This window comes from Antechinus flavipes, chromosome 2 (assembly GCF_016432865.1).
Source record: "Antechinus flavipes isolate AdamAnt ecotype Samford, QLD, Australia chromosome 2, AdamAnt_v2, whole genome shotgun sequence".
NCBI lineage: Eukaryota > Metazoa > Chordata > Mammalia > Dasyuromorphia > Dasyuridae > Antechinus > Antechinus flavipes.
Genome location: NC_067399.1, coordinates 82618118 through 82640551, shown reverse-complemented (window position 1 = coordinate 82640551; position 22434 = coordinate 82618118). Strand labels below are relative to the sequence as shown.

General features: G+C 35.6%; 1 protein-coding gene across 1 annotated transcript in view; it reads right to left on the bottom strand.

The window, feature by feature from the left end:
• The window catches only part of ARHGEF33 (Rho guanine nucleotide exchange factor 33), a 54159-nt gene that overhangs the window by 13744 nt on the left and 17981 nt on the right, over nucleotides 1-22434 (bottom strand). Inside the window, exons 7-14 of the mRNA XM_051975138.1 lie at nucleotides 20419-20478; nucleotides 15522-15746; nucleotides 13359-13488; nucleotides 10664-10796; nucleotides 7666-7749; nucleotides 5916-5999; nucleotides 5254-5402; nucleotides 3161-3328 (exon numbers count right to left, since the gene is read on the bottom strand). Of these exons, the coding sequence (XP_051831098.1) occupies nucleotides 3161-3328; nucleotides 5254-5402; nucleotides 5916-5999; nucleotides 7666-7749; nucleotides 10664-10796; nucleotides 13359-13488; nucleotides 15522-15746; nucleotides 20419-20478 (1033 nt within the window). The remainder of the gene's footprint in view (nucleotides 1-3160; nucleotides 3329-5253; nucleotides 5403-5915; nucleotides 6000-7665; nucleotides 7750-10663; nucleotides 10797-13358; nucleotides 13489-15521; nucleotides 15747-20418; nucleotides 20479-22434) is intronic.

Sequence of the window (22434 nt, the reverse complement as noted above, 5' to 3'; positions counted from 1 at the left end):
GAGCCGTCTCCTCTCTCCCCTCAACCCCCACCCATTTCTTTTACTATAATTGCACTACTTTATATTCACACTTTTTAAAAATCCGTAAGAAAGTGAACATGTGCCAAGAAATCAATGATAGACATTCTAACTGATTTGGGCCTGTCCAGCATAGTATAGAGTGCTAGGCTTCATGTCAGACCTGGCTTCAGATCCCATTTTTGATACTTAGGTAACTGTGGGCGGGTCATCTAACTTCTCTATGCCTCAGTTTCCTCGTCTGTTAAATTGGGGATTATAATGTCTAGTATCATCTTCATGAGGTTCTGGTAAAGTTGGAATGAGATAATGATTATAAAGTGCTTTGAAAAGTTTAAAGTGCTATATAAAAGTCACTTATTGTTATAAGTATTAGGTTTTTTTAATCTATCTGCTGTCCATATGGGTGCCTCTATTAATCTTGAGTTCCACATGAAGATTTTCAGGATTAGATAAGTAACCGTTTGTCTAATTTATATATATATATATATGATATATATAAATGTATGCATATGGGTGTGGGTATATATAATATATAAACATATATATATATATATATGTCTGGCTCACTGGCCCATTCTGTCCATAAGATAGAAAAGCAATAAGTGTATGTAATATTTTTTTCCTTAGTCTGATAGTTCTGAAATTTGGCCACAATATTCCTTGGAGTTTTTATTTTAGGATCTTTTTCAGAAGGTGTTTGATGAATTCTTTCAACGACTATTTTACCTTCTGGTTCTATTACATCTGGGCAGTTCTCTTTGATGATTTCCTGTAAAATAGTATCTAGGCTCTTTTAAAAAGCAGTAAGTGTAATGAAAAGAATGCTCAATTTAGAATGAGAGGACCTGGGTTGTAATCCTTCCCTTGTTACATTCTCTAGGCCTAAATTTCCTCAAAAAGTTCTTCTTTCCTTCCTTCCTTCCTTCCTTCCCTCACTTTTCTTTTTTTCTTCCTCCCTCCTTTCTTCTCTTCTTTCCTTCCTTTCTTTTTTCTTTTCCTTTTTTTCTCCCATTATTTTTTTAGTAGAGTCTTCTTGTACAAAATGACTAATATGGAATTGCTTTACATGATTAACCTATCATGAGATGTATATTTATCATTAATAACCTATCAGATTTCTTATCATTTCAGGTAGGAGAGAGTGAAGGAAAAGGGATAGAATTTGGAACTCAAAACTTTCTTTAAAAAAAGTTTTTTAAATTGTTTTAACCGTAATTGGGGGGATGTTATATTAAAAAAGAAAACAGTTCTGTAAAATAAGGGAGTTCAAGTAAATGATGTTTATGGCCCACTGTAGCTATAATTTTGGTCCTACACCCTACTCCAAATTGTTCAAGATTATTACCTGACAGATGGAACAAAGTTACTACAAACTTATTAAAATTAATCATGTCTCTATCAATACAGAAGAATGCAGCTGAATACAGATTGCATGAGATTTAATGGTAGCCAAAATGTGCTTATTTATGATGACATTGTTCAACAGAATTCTACAGAGAACAGATGATGAGAAAGAGGCCGATACTGTTTTTATCTTTTGATATTAAGGTGGCATTCAGGCAGGAGTAAAATTACAAACTTTAACCTCAAAAACTCTCTTCTCACTCACAGTCTGCCTTGAAGCAGTAGTTCATGCTGGACCCAGCTGCGTAGGAAGAGAAGTTCTTTCAGAACCTGCCTCTGCCAGAATTGCTCCCCTGCAAACTTGAGCCCAGGCTGGATGCTGGCATCCTGGACAGAGCACAGATGCTGAGAAAGAACTGCGCACTTCCTGGAGAGACCTTACTTACATGGACACAGCCTTCTAAGGTACTATGGCAAGGACAGAGCTAGCTCATGCTGGCCAGGTATGCCTGGCAGGAGTTAAGGGGAGAAGCCTCACAGAGAGGTCATTTGGAAAATTTGGCAGCTGAAACAGGAGCATTTGTTGAACTGCAGCCTGGCTCTCATGATAATATAAGGTTAAGGGAGAAAAATCAATTCTGTGATAACAACCTTAATTAAATCTGTTGTAAGATAATAAATTTGGAATCAAATTACAGAGCAAGAAATTGAGATAGAAAATGACCCTTCTGATAAAGATGAAGAATTTTGTATTTTTGTTTATCTTACCCTTTCAGAATCTTGGGTCCTAAAACTCACAAGGCTGAATCCATGCTTATCCTTCTGAGATAAAAATGAATGCCAGGAAGTTGAAAGTGTTAAGGACCAGAATCTTCCCCAGTGTATTTGATGTTCCCCTGTCCTCCAAGGTTCACTGAATGAGATCCCAGCTTAACATGCCAGTCATTTATGAATGGAGACCAAAAAGATAAAATCCTGTTCTATGGAGTTCCTGGAGTGGAACACAGGTGCTCCAGGGTATCTAAGGACCAGGTGGCCAATAGCATGTGGCATTGCTACCTGTAGAGGCCTGAAAACAGAGCCTTAGTGAGATCTAGAGAGTGATTTGTCCTCATTTTATAGCCCTAACTCTTAGCACAGCACCAGGCACATAGTAGGTTCATCGTATATCTTGACTCAATTGAGGTGGGGGCCTTAGCAGGCAGGACTTAGACAATCTAACAGTCTTTCTGTTTGCTGTCAGGTCTCACACACTGCCAAGTGATCTCATAGACATCCTCTGAGGCCTAAGAGAGTTCTTCTTTCCCTTCCCAATGCTTGGAGGAAAGGGGAGGCCTACTCTGGTTTTTCTCTGGAAGGCCTACATCTCACTCTTCAACTTTGGAGTGGCTCTTTATGGCTTAAAGGAACTTTCCACTTGCCCTGCCTTATACACATCTCTTTTTTTCCCAGAGCCCAGGCCCAGAAATCTGGGAGGTATAAGGAGTATAGTGAAGGAATAGTCACAGTGAGACAAACCTCAATCAAGTTGTATGAAGAGAAGCTGTCCATTCCCCCAACACTTCCAATGAACCTCAATCATGTTTCTTTACCCCTTTGTCCCCCTACCCCTTGCAATCTCTGGGACAAAGAGGAAATGTCTCTACTGAATCAGCAGGGGGATGCATAAATGTCCCCAGCCACAGGGCAAGTACAGTATGATAATGCAGTTGGCCCTGACCAGGAAACCTTCAAAGCTGACCGCTAGGGGCATGAGGGGATGTCCATGAGCCTTTCCCCAGTGACAGCAGCTTACGTGACAGCTGAGCCGGGGCTGGCAGAAGCAGGGTAGGGCTGTAGCATCTCTTCAGAGTGGATCCCACCACTATCACGGACAGCCTCAGGACCAGAGGCTGGGGAAGCATCCTGCCCGGTGTTTGCACACTGGGAAGCCAGGCCTTTGTACAGCTTCGCCATAGATGACCTAACCAAGCAGAGAGACAGCTCCATTAACAACTCTCAGGGAATATGATGGGAAATCAGAGTCATCTAGGATTTCCTCTGAATAGAGATGTTTCTAAGAGACAGATAGATCTATATAAAATGAGCTTGCTCTTTGGCTAGTGCTAATATGGCTTTGGGGAAAGGTGAACATAATTGTGAAGTAGCTGAAATGGCCAGAATTGGTGTGGAAAATACTTCCCATATGTGCAAATCAATTAACATTGTTAAACAAAGTGTGAAACATAAACTATCCCTGTGCCATAAGTAGTAACAAATATTCAAAAATTCAGAGAAGCATGGAGAGATTAATATAAGCTGATTGAAGAGAGTTAATTTAAATGAACTAAGAAAACAATGGACAATAATAACAATATAAATGGAAAGGGAAAATTGAAAGCTTCATAATTATAATGCCTAAATTTGATTCTGGAGAAGAGTTTAGAAAATATATACCCTTCCCTTCTTTGTGGAGACTGGGGTACTATGGATGTGGAATATTATAGACACTGTCAAGACATACCATTAGGTAGTTTTGCTGAATTGTTTTTTTTTCCCTTTTAAAATCTTAGTTAATAATTGTTAATATCAATAATAATAGTCAACATTTATATAGCGCTTACTGTGTACCAGACACTATGATAAACACTTTACAATTATTCTCATTTAATCTTTATCACAACTTTGCAGATAAATGCTATATTATCTCCATTTTACAGATAAACTGAAGCAAACAGGCTAAGTGATTTATTTTTGCCCTACAGCTAATATATGTCTGAGGCTGGATTTGAACTCAGATCTTACTGATTCCAAGTTTGGCACTGTATGCACTGTGCCACCTGGCTGCCCCCAAGAGATATAAAAACAAAAGATTTTAATAAAAATGAGATGAAATTTAAAATCTATATTGAACACCTACTATGTGCAGAGTACTGTGCCAGGGTCTGAGAGAAATGCTAAAATAAATGAAACATAGCTCCTGTCCTCATGGAGTTCATGATTTAGCAGAAGGATATGACAAATACACAACCATAATACAATATGGAACTTATGTGCATTCGGAAAATACAAAGAAAGTGCCATGTGAGGTCTAAGAAAGCAAAGACTCTGGAGTCCTGGAGAATTCTGGAGTCCTGGAATTCTGGAGAATTCCAATTTTCAGTGATGGCCAACCTAAGAAGTCTGACAGAATCAACGAAGGATTTTGAGTAAAGGAATGACATGTTAAGATTATCTATGATTTATACATATGCACAACATTTGGAGAATAGACTAGAGAGGGAAGAAAGTAGAGGTGAAAAATATTTTTATCAGCTTATTACAATAGTACAAGTGAATAGTAATGAAGACCTTTAATAAAATAGTACCTAGGAGAACAGAAAAGAAGAAATGGAAGCCAGAGATGTTGTGGTGGAATCATCAGGATTTGGCAACTGATTAAATACAGGAAGTAAATGAGAGAAGACTCAAAGATAAAATTGAGATTTTCAGAATATAAGTCTGACTAAATGGTAATGCCATAGGCAAAAATAAAAAAATCAGAAGGATAGACTTCTTGGGAAAACAGTCCAGTAAGGGTACTAAGAAGTCTTATAATGTCTCTAATCTGAAGAACTTTCAAAAGGATGCCTTGTTTAAACAGGCTTGGAAGAGATGAGTTTGCATGTTCAGGAAGGTGCCCCATTAGATCTGAGGTAGCCAAGATGGTGGGGAGATTCTTAATCTGGGCTTCTTCAATTCTTCTAGCAGGCATTCTTTTGTGGTCTATTATTATCACTCACTTCATTTTATGTCTTTATCTCATGCTGCCCTTGGTAATAAGCAAAATGATAACTCAGAGATGTCTTATGTTCTTCCTTTGCTCATACCCTTTGACCCTCCCTCCAAACTGGGCTGTCAGAAACTTACTTCTTGAGTTTTTTCCGTTTCTGAATGAGCAGATCTTCATTGCATTGAAACAACAGGGTGTAGTGAGAGATAAAAACTCTGAGGCGCTGTACACACACCAAAAGCAGATAGTAATCAGGGTGTTCTTGCTCAGTGAATTTCAAGACATTCTGAGATAGTAAAGAGAAAAGGATAAGTAGAAAAACTCAAATAAATTATTTCCTCTCTATGTACTGCACATTACTTTGATCTATCATTTCACAAATGATGTATCTGAATAATTAGAAAGAATAAAGAACTGCATAATCCTATCTCTCACTTATCCACTATTAGCTGTGCTCCCTGGGCAAGATACTTAACCCTCTTTGTCTCAGTTTCCCTGTTTTTTACAGATGATCTGGAGAAGGAAAAGAAAACCTCAAATAGGGTCAGGAAGAATTGGACAAAACTGAAGCAACTGAACAACAAATACACTGTAAACTTACTCCCATAGCTGCTAGCTTGACTTATGTGGGCTAATACTTAGATGAATTCAGATTTCCTCTGTGCAAAGAAGTCCATGGAGCAATAATATTAAGTTCCAAACCACTGTCAAAGTATCAATAGTGATAATTCCCTTAAATTTCTATAATGTCATTAGTATGGAAAGTTTAAAGTCATAAAGTTTGTTCAACCATACCCACCTGCAAATGAATAAGGTATTCAGGGATCCTCTGGACTATGTGAAAAAACAGTGTATATAGGTCAGATTTAATCTCTTCTTCAGCCTGAATTCAAAGAGAAAGTGGAGTTACTATTCAGCTTTCTTCTAGGGCCTAGTATCAGTAACAAGATAACCATAATGCCCTTAGGAAACAGCAAAACACAAAGACTCCCATAGAGAATATTAGTCCTGGAAGGTACCCCAAAGGTTGCCTCATTTTAAAAATAAGGAAACTGAAGTCCAGAGAGATGGAGCAGCTTAGCTAAATTAGTTGGATAGTTATGTCACATGACATTTTTTTCTTCTGTATTATAGTTCCACACTAATCTAGGCAGCACTAATCAGGGCAGGAGTGCCTTAAGAATGAATGAAAATGAATTTTAAAAGATCTCCAGGTTTGCCAAGCAGAATGGTGTCACATGCTTCCTATTACTCACAGCCTAGTAGAGTAGGCAGTAGGAGGCATTCACAAACTTGGTTAAGCACCTACTATCTGAAAAGCACTAAGGCAGGTTGTAGGAATACTAGAGACCAAAAAAAAAAAAGGGGGGGGGGGATGGGGGGAGGAGAGAGACAAAACAAGGAAATGATATTCACCCTCAAAGAGCTTATATTCTATTGGAGAGCTATATATACAATAATATCTGAGGAGAAAGAGAACACTAACATCTACAGGGATGAGGAAAGAATTCTTACAGGAGAGGATGTCTGCTCTGGACCTAAAAGCAAACTAAGAATTGTAAGAGTCAGGTAAAAGGAAGGAATGCCTTCTAGACCGGGCTGGGGTCCATACTGCCATAAGGGGGAGGACTTTTAACATCACATTGAGGAGTTTGTGTGGGTCTGCTAAATGAGAATCAGTGTAGCTTAAGTACAGAAAGGTTCATTAATTGTAATTTGGCCACTGAGGGATGAATTCATTACCTATGAAACCTTATTGGTCCAAATATGGTATAGCACCAAATAAAGGCCACGCTTCTAAAATGTTATCTTTGAAAAAAACATAATATGTAATAGCATAATATAAGTATCAACTAGTACTGATAAAGCATTTGAAAGTTTGTGAAGCATTTTGCATAGATTATCTCATTTATCATCCCACGAGTTCTGTAAAGTCAGTATTGCTATTCCTATTTTACACACAGAATCTGAACTCAGGTCTTTCCTTACTTTAGTTCCAACCGTCTATCCATTATACCACCTAACTGCTATTAAAAAACATAATCAGATTTTATAGAGTCCAGATTGGCAGGGTGGGTAAGAGAGTAGCTTATATTTGTACCAATGTAATATTTATTGTGTATCTATTATTTGCAAGGAGAGTTTCCCTGAAACAATGGTACTCCCAATTTACAATTGCTATTATCCAAAAGAGTCACATGACTGTGCTCTGCAGATTCTAGAGTAACAAGATATCATTATTTAGAAATGAGAGAACTTGAAGGACCACAAATCTACAGGTAGCAGCTAGAAGAGTCATGGATAGTTGGCTTGATTATAATCACCTCCATTGATTAAGGAATGAAGCTAATGAGAGAACGATTTGATCCCTGAATCCCTTTTAACCTTGACATAGAGTTTTCCAAAAGTCTTAAAAACAGTACTGGCCACATTACTCTACAAAATAAAAAATAAATGGTCCATGCACACCCATTCCCAAAACAGCTCAGAGTTTTTCACTTGTGTTAGGCTAATAGGTCAGTAATATCATTAATAGATAATTAGCTCACCTCTTTCAGGACTACGACATGGACAAGAGAAATACATTCAGGTAAGTCCCTCAGGTAAGCAACATAGTAGTCCAAGAAATTATTCTTAAAAATAAACACAAAAATTCATAAGAACTAGGAAACATCGATGACTATGCCATGTATTTTTATAGTAGCACATATTACAAAGAAACTCAGAATACTTTACAGATTATCCAACTTATTCTTTTTAAATTTTCTTGCAATTTATTGTTTAGTCATTTCAGTTATATCCAATTCTTCATAACCCCATTTGGGGTTTTCTTGACAAAGATACTAGACTGATTTGCCAGTTCTTCTCTAGCTCATTTTACAATGAGGAAACTGAGGCAAAATTAAATGATTTGCCCAGGGTCATACAGCTAGTAAGTACCTAAGGGTGGATTTTAATTCAGGAAGATGTCTTCCTGACTCCCAGCCCAGCCCTCTACCCACTGTTTCATGTAGCTGCCCTTTTACCCTCAAACCAATTAAATTCTATTTAATTTTTCTTTAAAAATATCTAAAACTATTACTCCTGTAGTGATAGATTGATAGCCAAAAGAAACCTTAGAGATGATCTAATCCTACCCTACCATTTTATGGATGAGAAAACCTTATGAAAGTCAAAGAAGACATGACTAAAGTGCTAGAAAAAGTAAATAGCAAATTTGAGATTTGAACTCAGATTTTCTGAATCCAAATCCAGAATTATTTTTTCCATTGAGCCATATTTAATATTTGTAAACAGAACACAAAATCTTTATATTAAGGTTTTTAAAAAAACTATTAACCCAAAAGAAAAAAATTATTTCTGACCTGACATTGCCAAAATTATAAATGAAAGACACATTTCATTTTGAAAAGTCAGTTTTAATGACTTGTCAGAAGATAAGAAATGTTTCCTCTTGTAAGACTATCTAATTTATCCTCATAATTTTAAGGTGCAGATTTTGCAGATTTTAAATCAAAGAGACTTAAAGGCCATCAGTATAGTCTAATTTGTACTTAAACAAGGATCTCTAAGCTTTCCCCAAAGACCTCCAATGATTAGAAAAGGCACTCCCTCCTGAGGCTGCCCATCTTATTTTTTACACAGCTTTCTTATTAGTATTTCTATACATCAAATCTAAATTTGTTTCTTTGCATCTTCCACAATATTGCTACTCTTCACTTGTGGGGCCAACTACCATAAAATTTATGAATATTAGAAGAAAATCTAATGTGTCTTCCACAGGACAACTCTGCAAATATTTGAAGAAAATTTTCAATTTTCTCTTCACCAGATTAAATATCTTTACTTTCTTCTGTTAATCTTCATATAGCATCACTTCAAAGTTGTTCTTATACTAGTTGCCCTCTTTTCAAGTTTATCATTATCCTTCCTAAAATAGGGTGCTCATAAATTCCATGTGTGGTATGTCTAAGACATAGTGGGATTATCACCTTCTTGGCATTGGACACTCTGTCTCTCTTAATACAGCCTAAGATGACATTAACTCTGTGTGTGTGTGTTGTGTGTACATAGTCTATATCTCTACATATCACACTGCTGACTCATTTTGAGCTTGTAGACCAGAGGTGTCAAACAGCAATCCACATACTTTCAATGGTAGCTTGAATAAATAAAATATAATTGGGAGATACTTAAATGCTATTTATGTTTAATTTTGTTTTATTTTATTATATCTGTTTTAAAAATACTTTATTTTTTCCAATTTGCAAGTAAAAATAATTTTTAACAATTTTTAAATTTGAGTTCCAAATTGTCTCCCTCCTTTCCTTCCTTCCCAGTTTGCTAAGACAACAAGCAGTTTGATATAAGTTACACATGTGCAATCATGATAGATGTGGTATTCTAAGGCAGTATGTAGCCTATAGGGATCCTTGTCTTTGGTTTTGTGGCTGCATTTCTATTTGAGTTTGACATGATTTTTGTGGAACACTAATGCCTCTAGATTCTTAAAACCTAGTGTTGCTATCTAGATAAATTTCTTTGATGATCTAGATAATTTCTTTGAACCCAAGCATAAGAATTTATATTCCCTTTAAATTTTATCTCACAGATTGCGGCCCACTGTTTTAGCATGTTAAGATATTTTTGGATCCTAATTCTTCCATCTAAGGTCTAGCTATCCCTTATAGTTTTGTATTATCTATAAATGCAAAAAACATGCTACCTACACCTTTTTTCCAAGTTATAAATAAAATGTTGAATAATAGAGAATGAATCTTAGATCCCTAGTGAACTCCACCAGAGACCACCAGTAATGGCCACTGTTTAAATCTGCCCATTCAGCTAATTCTGAACTCATATAAGTATGCAATTATCTATATGTCTTCATTTCACTTACAAAAATAGCATAATAGATTTTGTGAACAGTTTTACTCAAAAAAATCTAGGTAAAATATATTTAACACAAAAGGAAAACAAGGCTAGTCATATAATACTGGTTCTTTGTGAAGATAAGTTGATTCTCTATGCTTTCTTTTCTAGGTATTAATGCACCATTCCTTTAACATTATATATTAGAATTTTGTTAGTAACTGAAGTCAAGCTTACTGCCCTATTTGTAGCTTAACTGAAAGAATGTCAAATCAATTTATTTTGCCTTTTGCCTCTCAGAAGAAAAACAAACCACCAAACAGGATGGCCATCCAACATATTTTTTAAAGCTCTCTGGGAAATAAAATTAAGAATACATGTTAAAGAGTGGCAGAATGATAAAATAGAAATAATACTAGACTAGCAGTCAAGAAACTTGGGTTCTCATCCCTACTCCACTACCAACTAATTGTAAAACTGTATAGTCATTTCTATTTCCTCATCTCTAAAATGAGATGATTGGATTGATGCTTTTAATGGGTATTACCTATCACCATAATTCTATGATGAAAATTATCTATTGCCTAGATAGTAGAACAAATTAATAAAAATTAGTGATCCACATGATCACGCATAGTAAGATAATGATCAATTATGGTAAGGATCCAAACTTACTTCATCATTTGTCAATTTAAGGAATAAATCCCCCAGCACTCCTTGGCGTGGCCATTTCAAGACCCTTTCTTGCAGTGCATGAAGTAAATCCAAATGTTGCTGGACAAGGTACCTCAAGGAACCTGGGAAAAGACTAGACGTAGAATAGACCAATATATGTAGTTTAGTACAAACTAAGTCCTGAATGAGACATAATCAAAAGGAATATAAAAAGTGTAGACCATTCCTTGTTCTGAAAGAAATGTTCCCTGATTACAAGTCATCATAGATAGTCTTTTAAAGCTGTAGGAAGGCTCCTTTATAAAGAGCCTGCTGAATAAATATGATTTGATCTTAAAGTTTGCTGCTTGCATAACCTTTCCTAAGTGTCTGAGACAGCTAAGTGGTGCAATGGATAAAGCAGGGTCCTGGAGTGAGAAAGACTTGAGTTCAAAATCAGCCTCATATACTTGACATTTACTAGCTTGTGACTCTAGGCAAGTCACTTAACCCTGATTGTCTTACCCACCAAAAATAAATAATCTTACCCGCCAAAAATAAATAAATCCTCATTTCTTTAGGTGAAATGACAGAGGATAGAATACGGGAATTGGAAGTTCAAATGCACCTTTGATGCTTATTAGCTGCTTGACCACAAGAAAGTCATTGTATCATTTTCTCATCTATAAAGCAGGAAAAATATCTATAATTGTTTCCTTAGATGGCTGTTGTGAGATAATGTATATGAAGTGCTTTACAAACTTTAAAGTCCCATACAAACATCAGTTATGATAGCAATCTAAAAAGGAACCATCCACATTTCCATTGTGCTTTAAAGTTTACACAGACTTTCCTTAACAAGAGGGAGGAAAATAAATACATAGCTTTACTCACCGGAAATTCTGTGGAACATCTAAAAAAAATCTTAAACTTTTAAAAATTGATTATTAAAGCCACTTTTCTTCATTGCCAGTTTATTTATCTGGTAATAGTACTGAGACCATACTTCCAGTTTATAATAATTAGGTTGAAGATAGTTACTAGGAAGGTTGAATAATGTATTTAAAGCTGGAAACTAAAATTTATTGAATCTGAAATTTTTCCTTTTTTCCCATTTGCTTCCTAAGTTGAGTATTATAAAATATACTCTGGCCTATGCAAAATTCATGTCTTTTCCTCCTTGTGTATCTCTCTATCTCCCATATTTCTGTGAAGAAAGAGAGGGTTGAGGGCCAAGGAAGAGACAGAGAGACAGACAGAAGAGTAGAAGAGTGAAGGGACCAAAGACTTGAGAAAAGAAGAGCATTAATGAGAATCAACAAATTACAATCTATTTGACAGCATTTCTTTGTGGTTAATTAACATTTTGGTCACAACCTGCAGATAGGATAGGAAAGTTAAAAAAATCTAATAAGGGGAAGAACACCAAAAATAACCTATTTTACTACTTTACCAAAGGCTAGCTCTGACATTGTTCCCCAGAAATGTAGGTTCCTAAAGAGCTTAAAAAAAAAAAAAAAAGGGTGGGGGGGGGAGGGCCTAAATAACGGCATGTGTGAATTTAAAAAAACCAAACAAACCAACATGGTCACCAGTTAATTGCTCAAATTTAAAATCCTGGCATTTGACAGACTAAAGCTGAGCCACCACATCTAGGAATAGATTCCAGGTTGCTCTGGTGGCTGTCATCAATGGATCTGTAATCTTATTAACATGGATATTGCTTCCAGTCATTTAAAAAAAAAATCTCACCCCAAAAGGCAAGCTTATTATCTAGGCTTTGTAATAGAAAGTTTTTAAACACATGACACTTAGTGGTACTTTATAGCCTAGCACCTCTGTTGAATTAAACGTGGAGGCCCTGTGAGAAGCTATTGTAGGACTCCTCAGCTATTAGCTACTCCTCACTATAAATTCATCTTACTGCCCTGCTATTAGGAGACATCTGCTTATACCCGAGGCCACAGTTTTCAACTTGTAATGATACATTAAATTCAACAAATGTTTATTTTGCTCTGCTAAGTATAGAATACTGTGCTGGATACTGAGTAAAAATGAAAATGAAAGTATGGCATTTTGAAGACTTCTATAAAGCTCTATTTCCTGTAAGTGGGTCAAGCAAGTAATTTCACATTTATATAATTTATGTTGTAGCAGCAGATGCCTGCTTTTTCTGGGTTCATTCACCAATTTGAACACATGTACCTTCCCACTCCAAACACACACATATTTCCCAATGTATGGTGCCATTGCCATGGTGCCATGTATAATAAGAAATATATGCGACCAGAATTTTAAGAGCCTTTTGTATACAGTATTGGAGAAAATGTTCACACCCAGCCTTCCCATACAAATAAAATCATAGATCCAGGAAGCCCTTTCCTACGCTGCAAACAATCATGTGGCATTTGATGGTCATCTAGCCACATCCCAAGAGAAAAAAATAATCTAAACTTTACAATGGACGTGTAGTTTGCATGGTAGAAAAGAACATGATTCCTAGCCAGCTGCACTGATCATTCACAATACAGGCCAAGACCAAAAAAAATCCAGAAAATAGTTTTACTGAGTCCATTGCAAGATTGGTTTTGAGGCAGGTTATGGGCAAGAGGATATTATGCTGCTATTGCCAATTGTTAGAATCACATAGCTTAAAAAGATAAGTAGGGCGTGTTAACTCCTACACTGCTATAAAGACAAAAGTCAACAAGAATACCTTCTCTCCTTGGTACTTCTCTTCCCATCAGATCCCTGGAATGTTGCTTTGATCTTCAGAACCAGGGATATATTGATAACATACTTTCGTTCAGATTCAAGCAGCTCCAGAGCCACAGTTTGTCTTTTGGCTTTAAAAATTAACCCAAATAAAACAATTAGAAAAAAATTAGGATACTGTAACTTGATATTTAGAGGTTAGTCTATTGCTGGAAAATGCAGGTAATAAAAATTGCTTTATTAACAGAAGAATTCTAAAAATTTTACATTAGTATCCATCAACCTAACTCCTTTTTTATCATAGTACTATTTATTTTAATATCAAATATTAAAGTATTTCCTAGTAGTCCTAGTCTAGATTTGCCCTTAATTATTCATATGATCTGTGCTAATTCATTCAACTTCTTGTGGATTTTCAGTTTCCTTATCTATAAAATGAAGGAATCTCATTAAATGATTTATTTTTGATCTTTCCTAGGCCCGAGTCTTTAATTCTGCAATTCTGTTGCAATTTCAGAATTATGTTTTTTAAATGAAAAGTATTTGCATTATAGGAGTATTCAAACTTTTTCCCATCAAACTCATAAACTTTAAATTCATCATATTTCAGTTTCTTATAAACTGAATTTTACTTTCTTATTTATTCCTCCTCTTTTCTATGGTATATTTTAACTTTCCAGCAAGTTTCTTTCCTAAAGCGTATGTGCTTCAGCATATCTGCTATTCCAGAGAATTTGTATGCCCAAGAGCATGATGCTTCGTTCTTCCTCTTTGATGTTCCCTCTTAACAAGAAAATATAAACTTCCATAAAAGTATGCCTACTTAATTTTCATAAACTTTTCTGTAGTTCTCTTCAAGTCTTTTGTAAATTTAGAGACAAGTTGATACTATTTTCTTTTCCCCACACCTTCTTTTAGGAAGGTGCTACTTCTCTTATCTGGAGTTGTATAGTACTTTAAACACTCTACTTCTACTGCTTATTGGTTGGGTAACTGTGATCAAGTCACTCTTCTCTATATTATATTCCACTTGTAAAATTAGGGGGTTTTGAGGGCAGATGATTTCAAAAGTACATTTCAACTCACCAATTCTATTACTAGCTTAAGAAAGGTATCCAATAAGTGCTATTATCAGCATATAGAATAAGGAAGTATAAAAGAAAACATGGCCCCAGATCAAGAAGGTTAAGCTTAAACTAGGTCATCTTCCACTAAAATGCTATGCAGTCATTGTGGTATGGAGGTAGGTGACCTTGGGTTTTATGTCCTCAGAGTATGGAATTGTCAAGTTCTCCCAAGACAAAAAAACTTCAAGTATAGTCTAGGTTGCAGAATCGTAGAATAGGATATTTAAAGTTAGAGGGAATCCTAGAGATCCTCCAATTCTAATGGCCTCATTTTATAGATGAGGAAACTGATTATATATTGGTTTTAATTAATTTTTTCGGCCATAGTCACTCAAACCATCTACAAAATCATAAAAAGGTTATAATTTGTATCGTGGAAGGAATAAAGTTACTGATAAAATCATGGACTCTTGAGTGCTGAAGAAGTATATGAATCAAACCTGTCTAGAGAAGTTAGCAAGGAAGGTTGACCACAGAGTCGCAATATCATAAAAATAATGGGCTTAGTAAATGAACAGAGGGAAATCCAAAGAAAATTCAAATAAGACTTTGTAAGAATTGCTATAATCAGAATCCATAATGCCTTTAGGGAGGCAAAACATGATAGCATAAGTAATATCTTTATTATTGATATAAATAATTATGCAGGATTTTGTGATCAATTATTAGATTAACACAAATTTTAAGAGGCAATCTAAGTATGATTATTCATCATTTATTTTCAGTAAAAAGTTTCTAGTCTTTAGTACAATATGTTCAATACAGCCCAAACTCAATAAATGCTGCTGATTTTAATTGATTAATGTGGTCTGAATATTTAAGAGGGTAATACAAACCTTGTTCAGGGCTGGAGGGGGAACTAGTATGACAGAGCATCTCATCTATATGTTACAAGTCCAAAAGGATCCTATTCAGTATCAAATAATCAAAGCCAGAGAGGGTTGGTCAGTTCTCATAAAGTGACTGGGGTCCAAGAAGTCTAGATTTTGTGAGAATTGTTGCCACTTTTTTCATCCACCATTACATGTAAGACTTACCAGATAAAGATGTTTCACATAAAACATTCTCCAAGGAGCTATGCCTGCCTTGAGCTGCTTCCTTTGGTTTATCTGGGTGATCCTTGGATCCATATTCCTCACTCCATTCCTTACTGTCCTTGGGCTGTCTCCACAGCCCAGGGGTCAGAGGACCCTTAGTCTGAACATCAGTAGATAAGCAGGACTTGAGGTTTTCTTCTGTCTCAGGAGTTGCTGCATTTACTCCTAAAAAATAGAAGATGGTTAGAGACTTGACATTTTTAAAAGGTAGTTCTATTTCCAATACCCTTATGCTTGGATATTACAAAATATTCCATTCGAACATCAAATCTTTCATATTATATCAGTTAAAAAATACTTATTAAATGCCTGCTGTGTCCTAGACACAAGGTTTTCTGTCCTTGAGAAACTCTTTAGACATCACGTACATGTGTAGACATATCTGTTTAAATATATATATATGTATGTGTATATATATATATATATACTTTATATAGAACTTTGTATACAAGAGAGATATAAAGTGATTTGAAGGAACAGATCAGAAGCAGCTGGGTGGGCATCAGGAAAGACTTTATTAATAGGTAATACTTGATTGATCTTTGAAGTAGAATAAAAATTCTAAAAAGCAGAGGTGAAAAGGTACTTCCAGACATGGGAATAGCCTGTGCAAAGTAATAAGACAGAAAATAAAGCACCCTATTTAATATGAAAAGCCAAATTGACTGGATCATAGGGAACATGAAAAGGAATAAGACTGGAAAGGTAGGTTGATGCTGGGTTTTGAAGGATTTTAAATGCCAAAACAGGAGTTTGTTTTATTACCTCTAAGATATGAGAGTTTTTTTGTTAGAAGAATAATACGATCAAATCTGTGCCCGGCAGTTGCACAGAGCACAGATAGGAGTGGGGAGAGATTTGAGGAAGAAACACCAATTAGGAAATTATTACATTATTACTAAGCTCTGTTTTAGGTATGTTGAGTTTGGGATGCCTATAGAAAACCTATTTCAAAGTGTCCAGTGGGTCATTTAAGTAGATGGATTTGAAGCTTAGGAAAGAGACTAGGCTGAATATACAAAGCTGATAATCATCTTGATAGAGATGATAATTAAATACATAGAATTTTATTGCATCACCAAGTGAGATAGTATAAAAGAAAAAGAAAAGTATCTAAGACAAAATCTTTGGGTAAACTCATAGAATATGGGCTGTAGTAGTGATCCAGCAAAGGAGACTAAGACATCAGATAGAAAGAAAACCAAAAAAGGGAGCAATGTCACAAATTCAGAGGAAAAGAGGATAGGGGCAGGATGGTCAAAAATATTAAAATACTGTAGATACAGAAGCATAAAGATTGAGAAAAGGCAATGAGCTTGAGCAAGTAAGAGATTTGCTGTAATTTTGAAGAGAGCAGTTTTAATTCTGCAATGAGGTTAAAAGATTGCAAAGGGTTGAGGTATGGGAGGAAAAGAAGTGGAGCTAATGTGTATAAACAGCTTTTTCTAGAAATCTGTGAAAGAGAGAAGAAATATAGAATTATAGTTTGAGGGGATGAAAAGACTTTATGAAGATGGTCTAAACTTGAGTGTTTTTATTTTTTTTTTATTTTTTTTATTTATTTTTTTTAAATTTTATTTTATTTAATAGTAACTTTGTATTGACAGAATCCATGCCAGGATAATTTTTACACGACATTATCCCTTGCAATCACTTATGTTTCGTTTTTTCCCCTCCCTCCCTCCTCCCTCCCCCGCCCCAGGATGGCAAGCAGTCCTATATATGTTAAATATGTTGCAGTATATCCTAGATACAATACATATTTGCAGAACCGAACAGTTCTCCTGTTGCACAGGGAGAATTGGATTCAGAAGGTAAAAATAACTCGGGAAGAAAATCAAAAATGCAAATAGTTCACATTCATTTCCCAGTATTCCTTCTTTGGGTGTAGCTGTTTCTGTCCATCATTTCTCCAATGAAACTCATAAACTTGAGTGTTTTTAGGGAAAAGAGAAGGAGCCAAGAGAATGTAAGAAACTGAACAGTAAAGAAAGAGATGAGATGACTGGAGGAGCCATTTTCTTTAAAAGAAGAGAGAGTATTGGATTGAGAGTACATGTGGAGAGGGTTATCTTGGCAAAAGGAAAGGAGACCACAGTAAGGGAAAAAAATGTGAATGATGTCATGGGATTTGAAAGAATTAGAGAAAGGGAAATGGACTGGTGGAAAATGGACTTTATTTTCAATCAACAAGGAATTATTAACTGCCTATTCTGTGTCAGAAATGTGTTATATACTCTGGGGATATAAATACAAAGAACAAAACAATCCTTACTGTCAAAGCAGTTACATTTCAATGGGAAAGACAGAGAGACAGACAGACAGACAGACAGATGAATGGACAGATAAATATAAATAGAACAAATAAAAATAAATTCAAGATAATTAAATATAATATAAATAGAAAGGGAAAATAGTAGTATTTGGAACTGCATCTTGAAGGAAGAAAGGAATTCTTTATAGAAGAGGTGAGAAGTATATTCCAGGCAAAGACAAGGAATTAGAAGAAGGAATGTCATGCATGGGGTACAGAGAAATACTAGTTTGATAGGGATCATAGAGATCAGGAAAGGGAGTAATATATAATTTTCTGTGTGTGTATGTATGTATGTGTGTGTGTGTGTGTGTGTGTGTGTGTGTATATATACATATATATATATGTATATATATACACACACATATATATATATATATATATACATCCAAACATCTATTTTATGCCCAGAGGAGTTCATATTTTATCCTGGAAGGGGTATCACTGGATTTTATTGAATGAAGGAGCACCCTATTCAGTCCTACATTTAAGGAAAATCACTTTGGAAGCAGTGGAGATGGTGGACTGGAGTGTGGAAAAACAAGGCAAGGAGACTTATTGTTACAGTAACCTAGTGAGAGATAATGACAGCCTAAAAAAGATGGTATCTATGTAAGTAGGCAGAAAAATTCATATGTAAGAGATTTTGTGGATATAGAAGTTTGGAAGAAAGATTGGTTTTGAGGACAAGATAATGAGCTCTGTTTGGACTTGTTAGATTTGATATATATCTACAATATCCATTTTGAAAAGTCCAACAGGCAACTAGTGATAAGGAACTAAAGCTCAGGAGAAAGACTAGGGATATATATACTGAGTTATCTGCAGAGGAATTAAACTAATGGAATCTAAACAGATAAACAAGTGGGATAATGTACTGAGGGAAAAAAAAAAAGACCTAAGGGAAAGCCTTGAGGAATACCCTCAAGGATATGGAAACTTGGTTTTTTCTGCTTGTATCTTTATTATCAGAGCTTAGCATGATGCCTTACACATAGTAAGCACTTAATAAGTGCATGGTGATTTGATTTGACTCAATGAATGAACCAAAAAGAGACTTTACACAAAATGCTTACTTTTCATTCCTTCATTAGGATTAAACTAAGAATTTGTTCTATAGTGACTCAATCTTTGCTATTTATTAAGTTATTATCTTGGTTATTTTAACAATTATGTTTAAGTATAATTAAATGTTGCTAGTATATATTTTTTATACTTGCCTAAGTTTTGTTCTATTTTGAGGATAAGAGGATGAAAGGGAGAGGCAAGTACAAATTAATATTCTTTATACTCATCAGAATTATTCTAAGAAAGGGATAAATTTGTTCAAAGGTCTCATTACTAGAAATCCTCCCAGGAAAATCAAACAAAATTGTTGTGCCTCAAGATATTTATAGCATTATTTTTTGTAGTAGCAAAGAACTGGAAACAAAGTATATGCTTATGAATTAGGGAATGGCTAAATAAGTTTTGATACATGAGTGTAATGGAATATTACTACTCTGTAAGAAGCAATGAATAAAAATATAGAGATGCAAGGAAGACATATGAATTGATACAAAGTGAAGTAGACAAGACCAGAAAAACAATATTCATAAAGAATGGATGCCCATCAATTGGAGAATGGTTGAGTAGATTGTGGTATATGAACGTTATGGAATATTATTGTTCTGTAAGGAATGACCAGCAGGATGAATACAGAGAGGACTGGTGAGACTTACATGAACTGATGCTAAGTGAAATGAGCAGAACCAGGAGATCATTATATACCTCAACAATGAAACTGTTTGAGCATGTATTCTGATGGAAGTGGATCTCTTTGATAAAGAGAGCTAATTTAGTTTCAATTGATCAAAGATGGGCAGAAGCAGCTACACCCAAAGAAAGAACACTGGGAAATGAATATAAACTGCTTGCATTTTTGTTTTTCTTCCCGCATTATTTATACCTTCTGAATCCAATTCTCCCTGTGCAACAAGAAAACTGTTCGGTTCTGCACACCTATATTGTATCTAGGATATACTGCAACCTATTCAACATGTAAAGAACTGCTTGCCATCTGGGGGAGGGGGTGGAGGGAGGGAGGGAAAAAATCGGAACAGAAGTGAATGCAAGGGATAATGCTGTAAAAAATTACCCTGGCATGAGTTCTATCAATAAAAAGTTATTTAAAAAAAGGAAAAAGAAAAACAACATTCATAAAATCTACAATATAAATTGAGAGAATACCAACACAAAAAACAACTTGGAATATGTATAATTAAAAGGACCATTCTTGGCCCTGAATAGAGATAAGAAAGTGCACTTCTCTCCCTTCTTTGGAGAGGTGATAGATCCTGCTGAAGTATATTGCATAGGCTATTTGACTTTGCATGTATATTGTTCAGTTTTTTTTCTCTGCTTTATTCTTTGCAATAGGGATCAGCTACCTAGGCAAGGGAAGGAAAAGGAATGTATTTGGGAAATAAAGCAATGTGAAAACAGAAGATATCAATTTTTTTTTAATTTAAAGTTTCATCTTACCAGGACTCATTATTCCTTTCACATTACTGTCTCCTGCATGAACTGGTCTGGACTCTGGGACTGTAAATATAAAAGAAAGAAAGAAAGCTTTTCATTCTCTTATGCAACAATGAGTATGAAGGGAAAATTTTTCAATGGATATTGAATAATGAATGTCTTTTCTGAAATTTTTGCAGTGGGATCTTGAATTTAAATCTACAACTATTCAGAGTACCAGGCATGCCTGAAGTCTTTTCACATAGTGCATTAGGAAGGAAGCAGAAGAGGAGGATGTCCAGATTGGAAAAAAGGAAGGGATGGACTTAGCAAATTGAAACCAAGCCAGAGAAAATTGTTGTGGATTAGTTACCATGTTTACAAGGCAGCTAGGTACAGTGGATAAAGTATCCAATCTAGAATCAAGAAGATTCATCTTCCTGAATTTAAATCCAGCCTCAAACACTTACTAGCTATAATCAGATCAATGATGGGCTAAATTTTTCATTAGTTTATTTAATATACTACAATCCCGCCCTGATTATTGTAACAAAAATGTAATCCAGAGTATCAAAAGCCTATACTAGTGAAATAATAAGCTTTGACAGGTCCTACACCAAAGTGGAAGAGCTTGGAGTCTGTATCCAATGATGAATGAATTCATCTATTGTCTGAGGACCAAGACTATTTCATTTTAAAGAGATGGATCACCAGGATGACATAATATTATGAATTTTTCCTGCCAAAGCAATTCAAAACTACTAAGTTATAGATGAGTTGCAATTTGCATTAATCATGGGAGTGCTCATATCAACAAAATTACAGGCCCTTCAAAGTCTGACATATTAAGCAATTATCTATCACCAATTGCATACATGGCACTGTACTTGATTGGGGCATACAAAGGCAAAAAGAGCTCACCATCCTAATATCTTATGAATATTCTATAGTCCGGTTGAAAAAAGTTCTATCTTTAGTCTTTCAGTGATAGTGTCCATAATAAACTAATGTAACAGAAAAAAAAAAAAAAAAAAGGGAGAACATCTAGTTGTTGTGCTATGGGAGCCACCTGTCAGTGGCTGCTGGAGGTCTAACTCAGACTTGTAGAATGGATCTCTCCATGTGAGAGAACGATGATGATACAAGGAGACTGAGAAGCAGTTGCCTTGTCTGACCTCTTTCTTCTTCCCTCTTGCCTCCAATTTATTTCATTCCCAATCTACAAGGAACATCTGCGAAGGCTGCCTTGCAACTCCTTCAACTGTTATGATCCACAGCTGGGGAGGCTCTTGGAGAATTGGACCTGTCCCTTCATATAGACATGGTTCTTAACAAATTAATTCATAAGATTTTATCCAGATTTCTCTGAAACCATTCTCTGTATCATTTCTTACATCACAAAAATATTTCATCAAATTCATAAATCATAACCTGTTCAGCCATTTCTCAGTTCATGGGTACCTGTTCTTTGTTTGCTGGTATCCACAAAAAGAACTGGTATCCCCATTTTTGCTCATATGGCCCCTTTCTTCAGAGGGAGACCAGGTGAAGCTTTCTCAAAGAGTCTATGAGATGGAGTAGGTCAGACTAGGCCTAATTCGCATGATTCCTATTTCTAGAAGTCTGCAGAGCCAGAATATCAGGCCTTAGGCCCAGGGGCAAAAAATTACATGATCTCTAGGCCTAGAGCTCTCTAGACCTTAGATCAGCTTTAAGAAGTGACAGGAAGTGAGGTGACCCACAGGAAGCAGACAACACTGATGACCATTGGTCAATGATGGTTACTTCTTTTTAATCTATCCAATGAAAAGCCTTGGTCTTTGGCTATTTAACCAGCTTTACCATTTCTAGCTTGCCAGATTGGCCCCACATTGGGCGCCAAAATGTAGTGTCCTTCTGAAGGTCCTGTTCGGGTGCCAAAATGTAGTGCCTGGACTAGCTCTCTGGAGGACCTCAGGACCAGCCTTGATCTTAGTGGAGGAGTGAAAGAGGCAGCAGAACCACCAGGATGGTGGTCTAAAATGTTGTCTCTCATTTCCA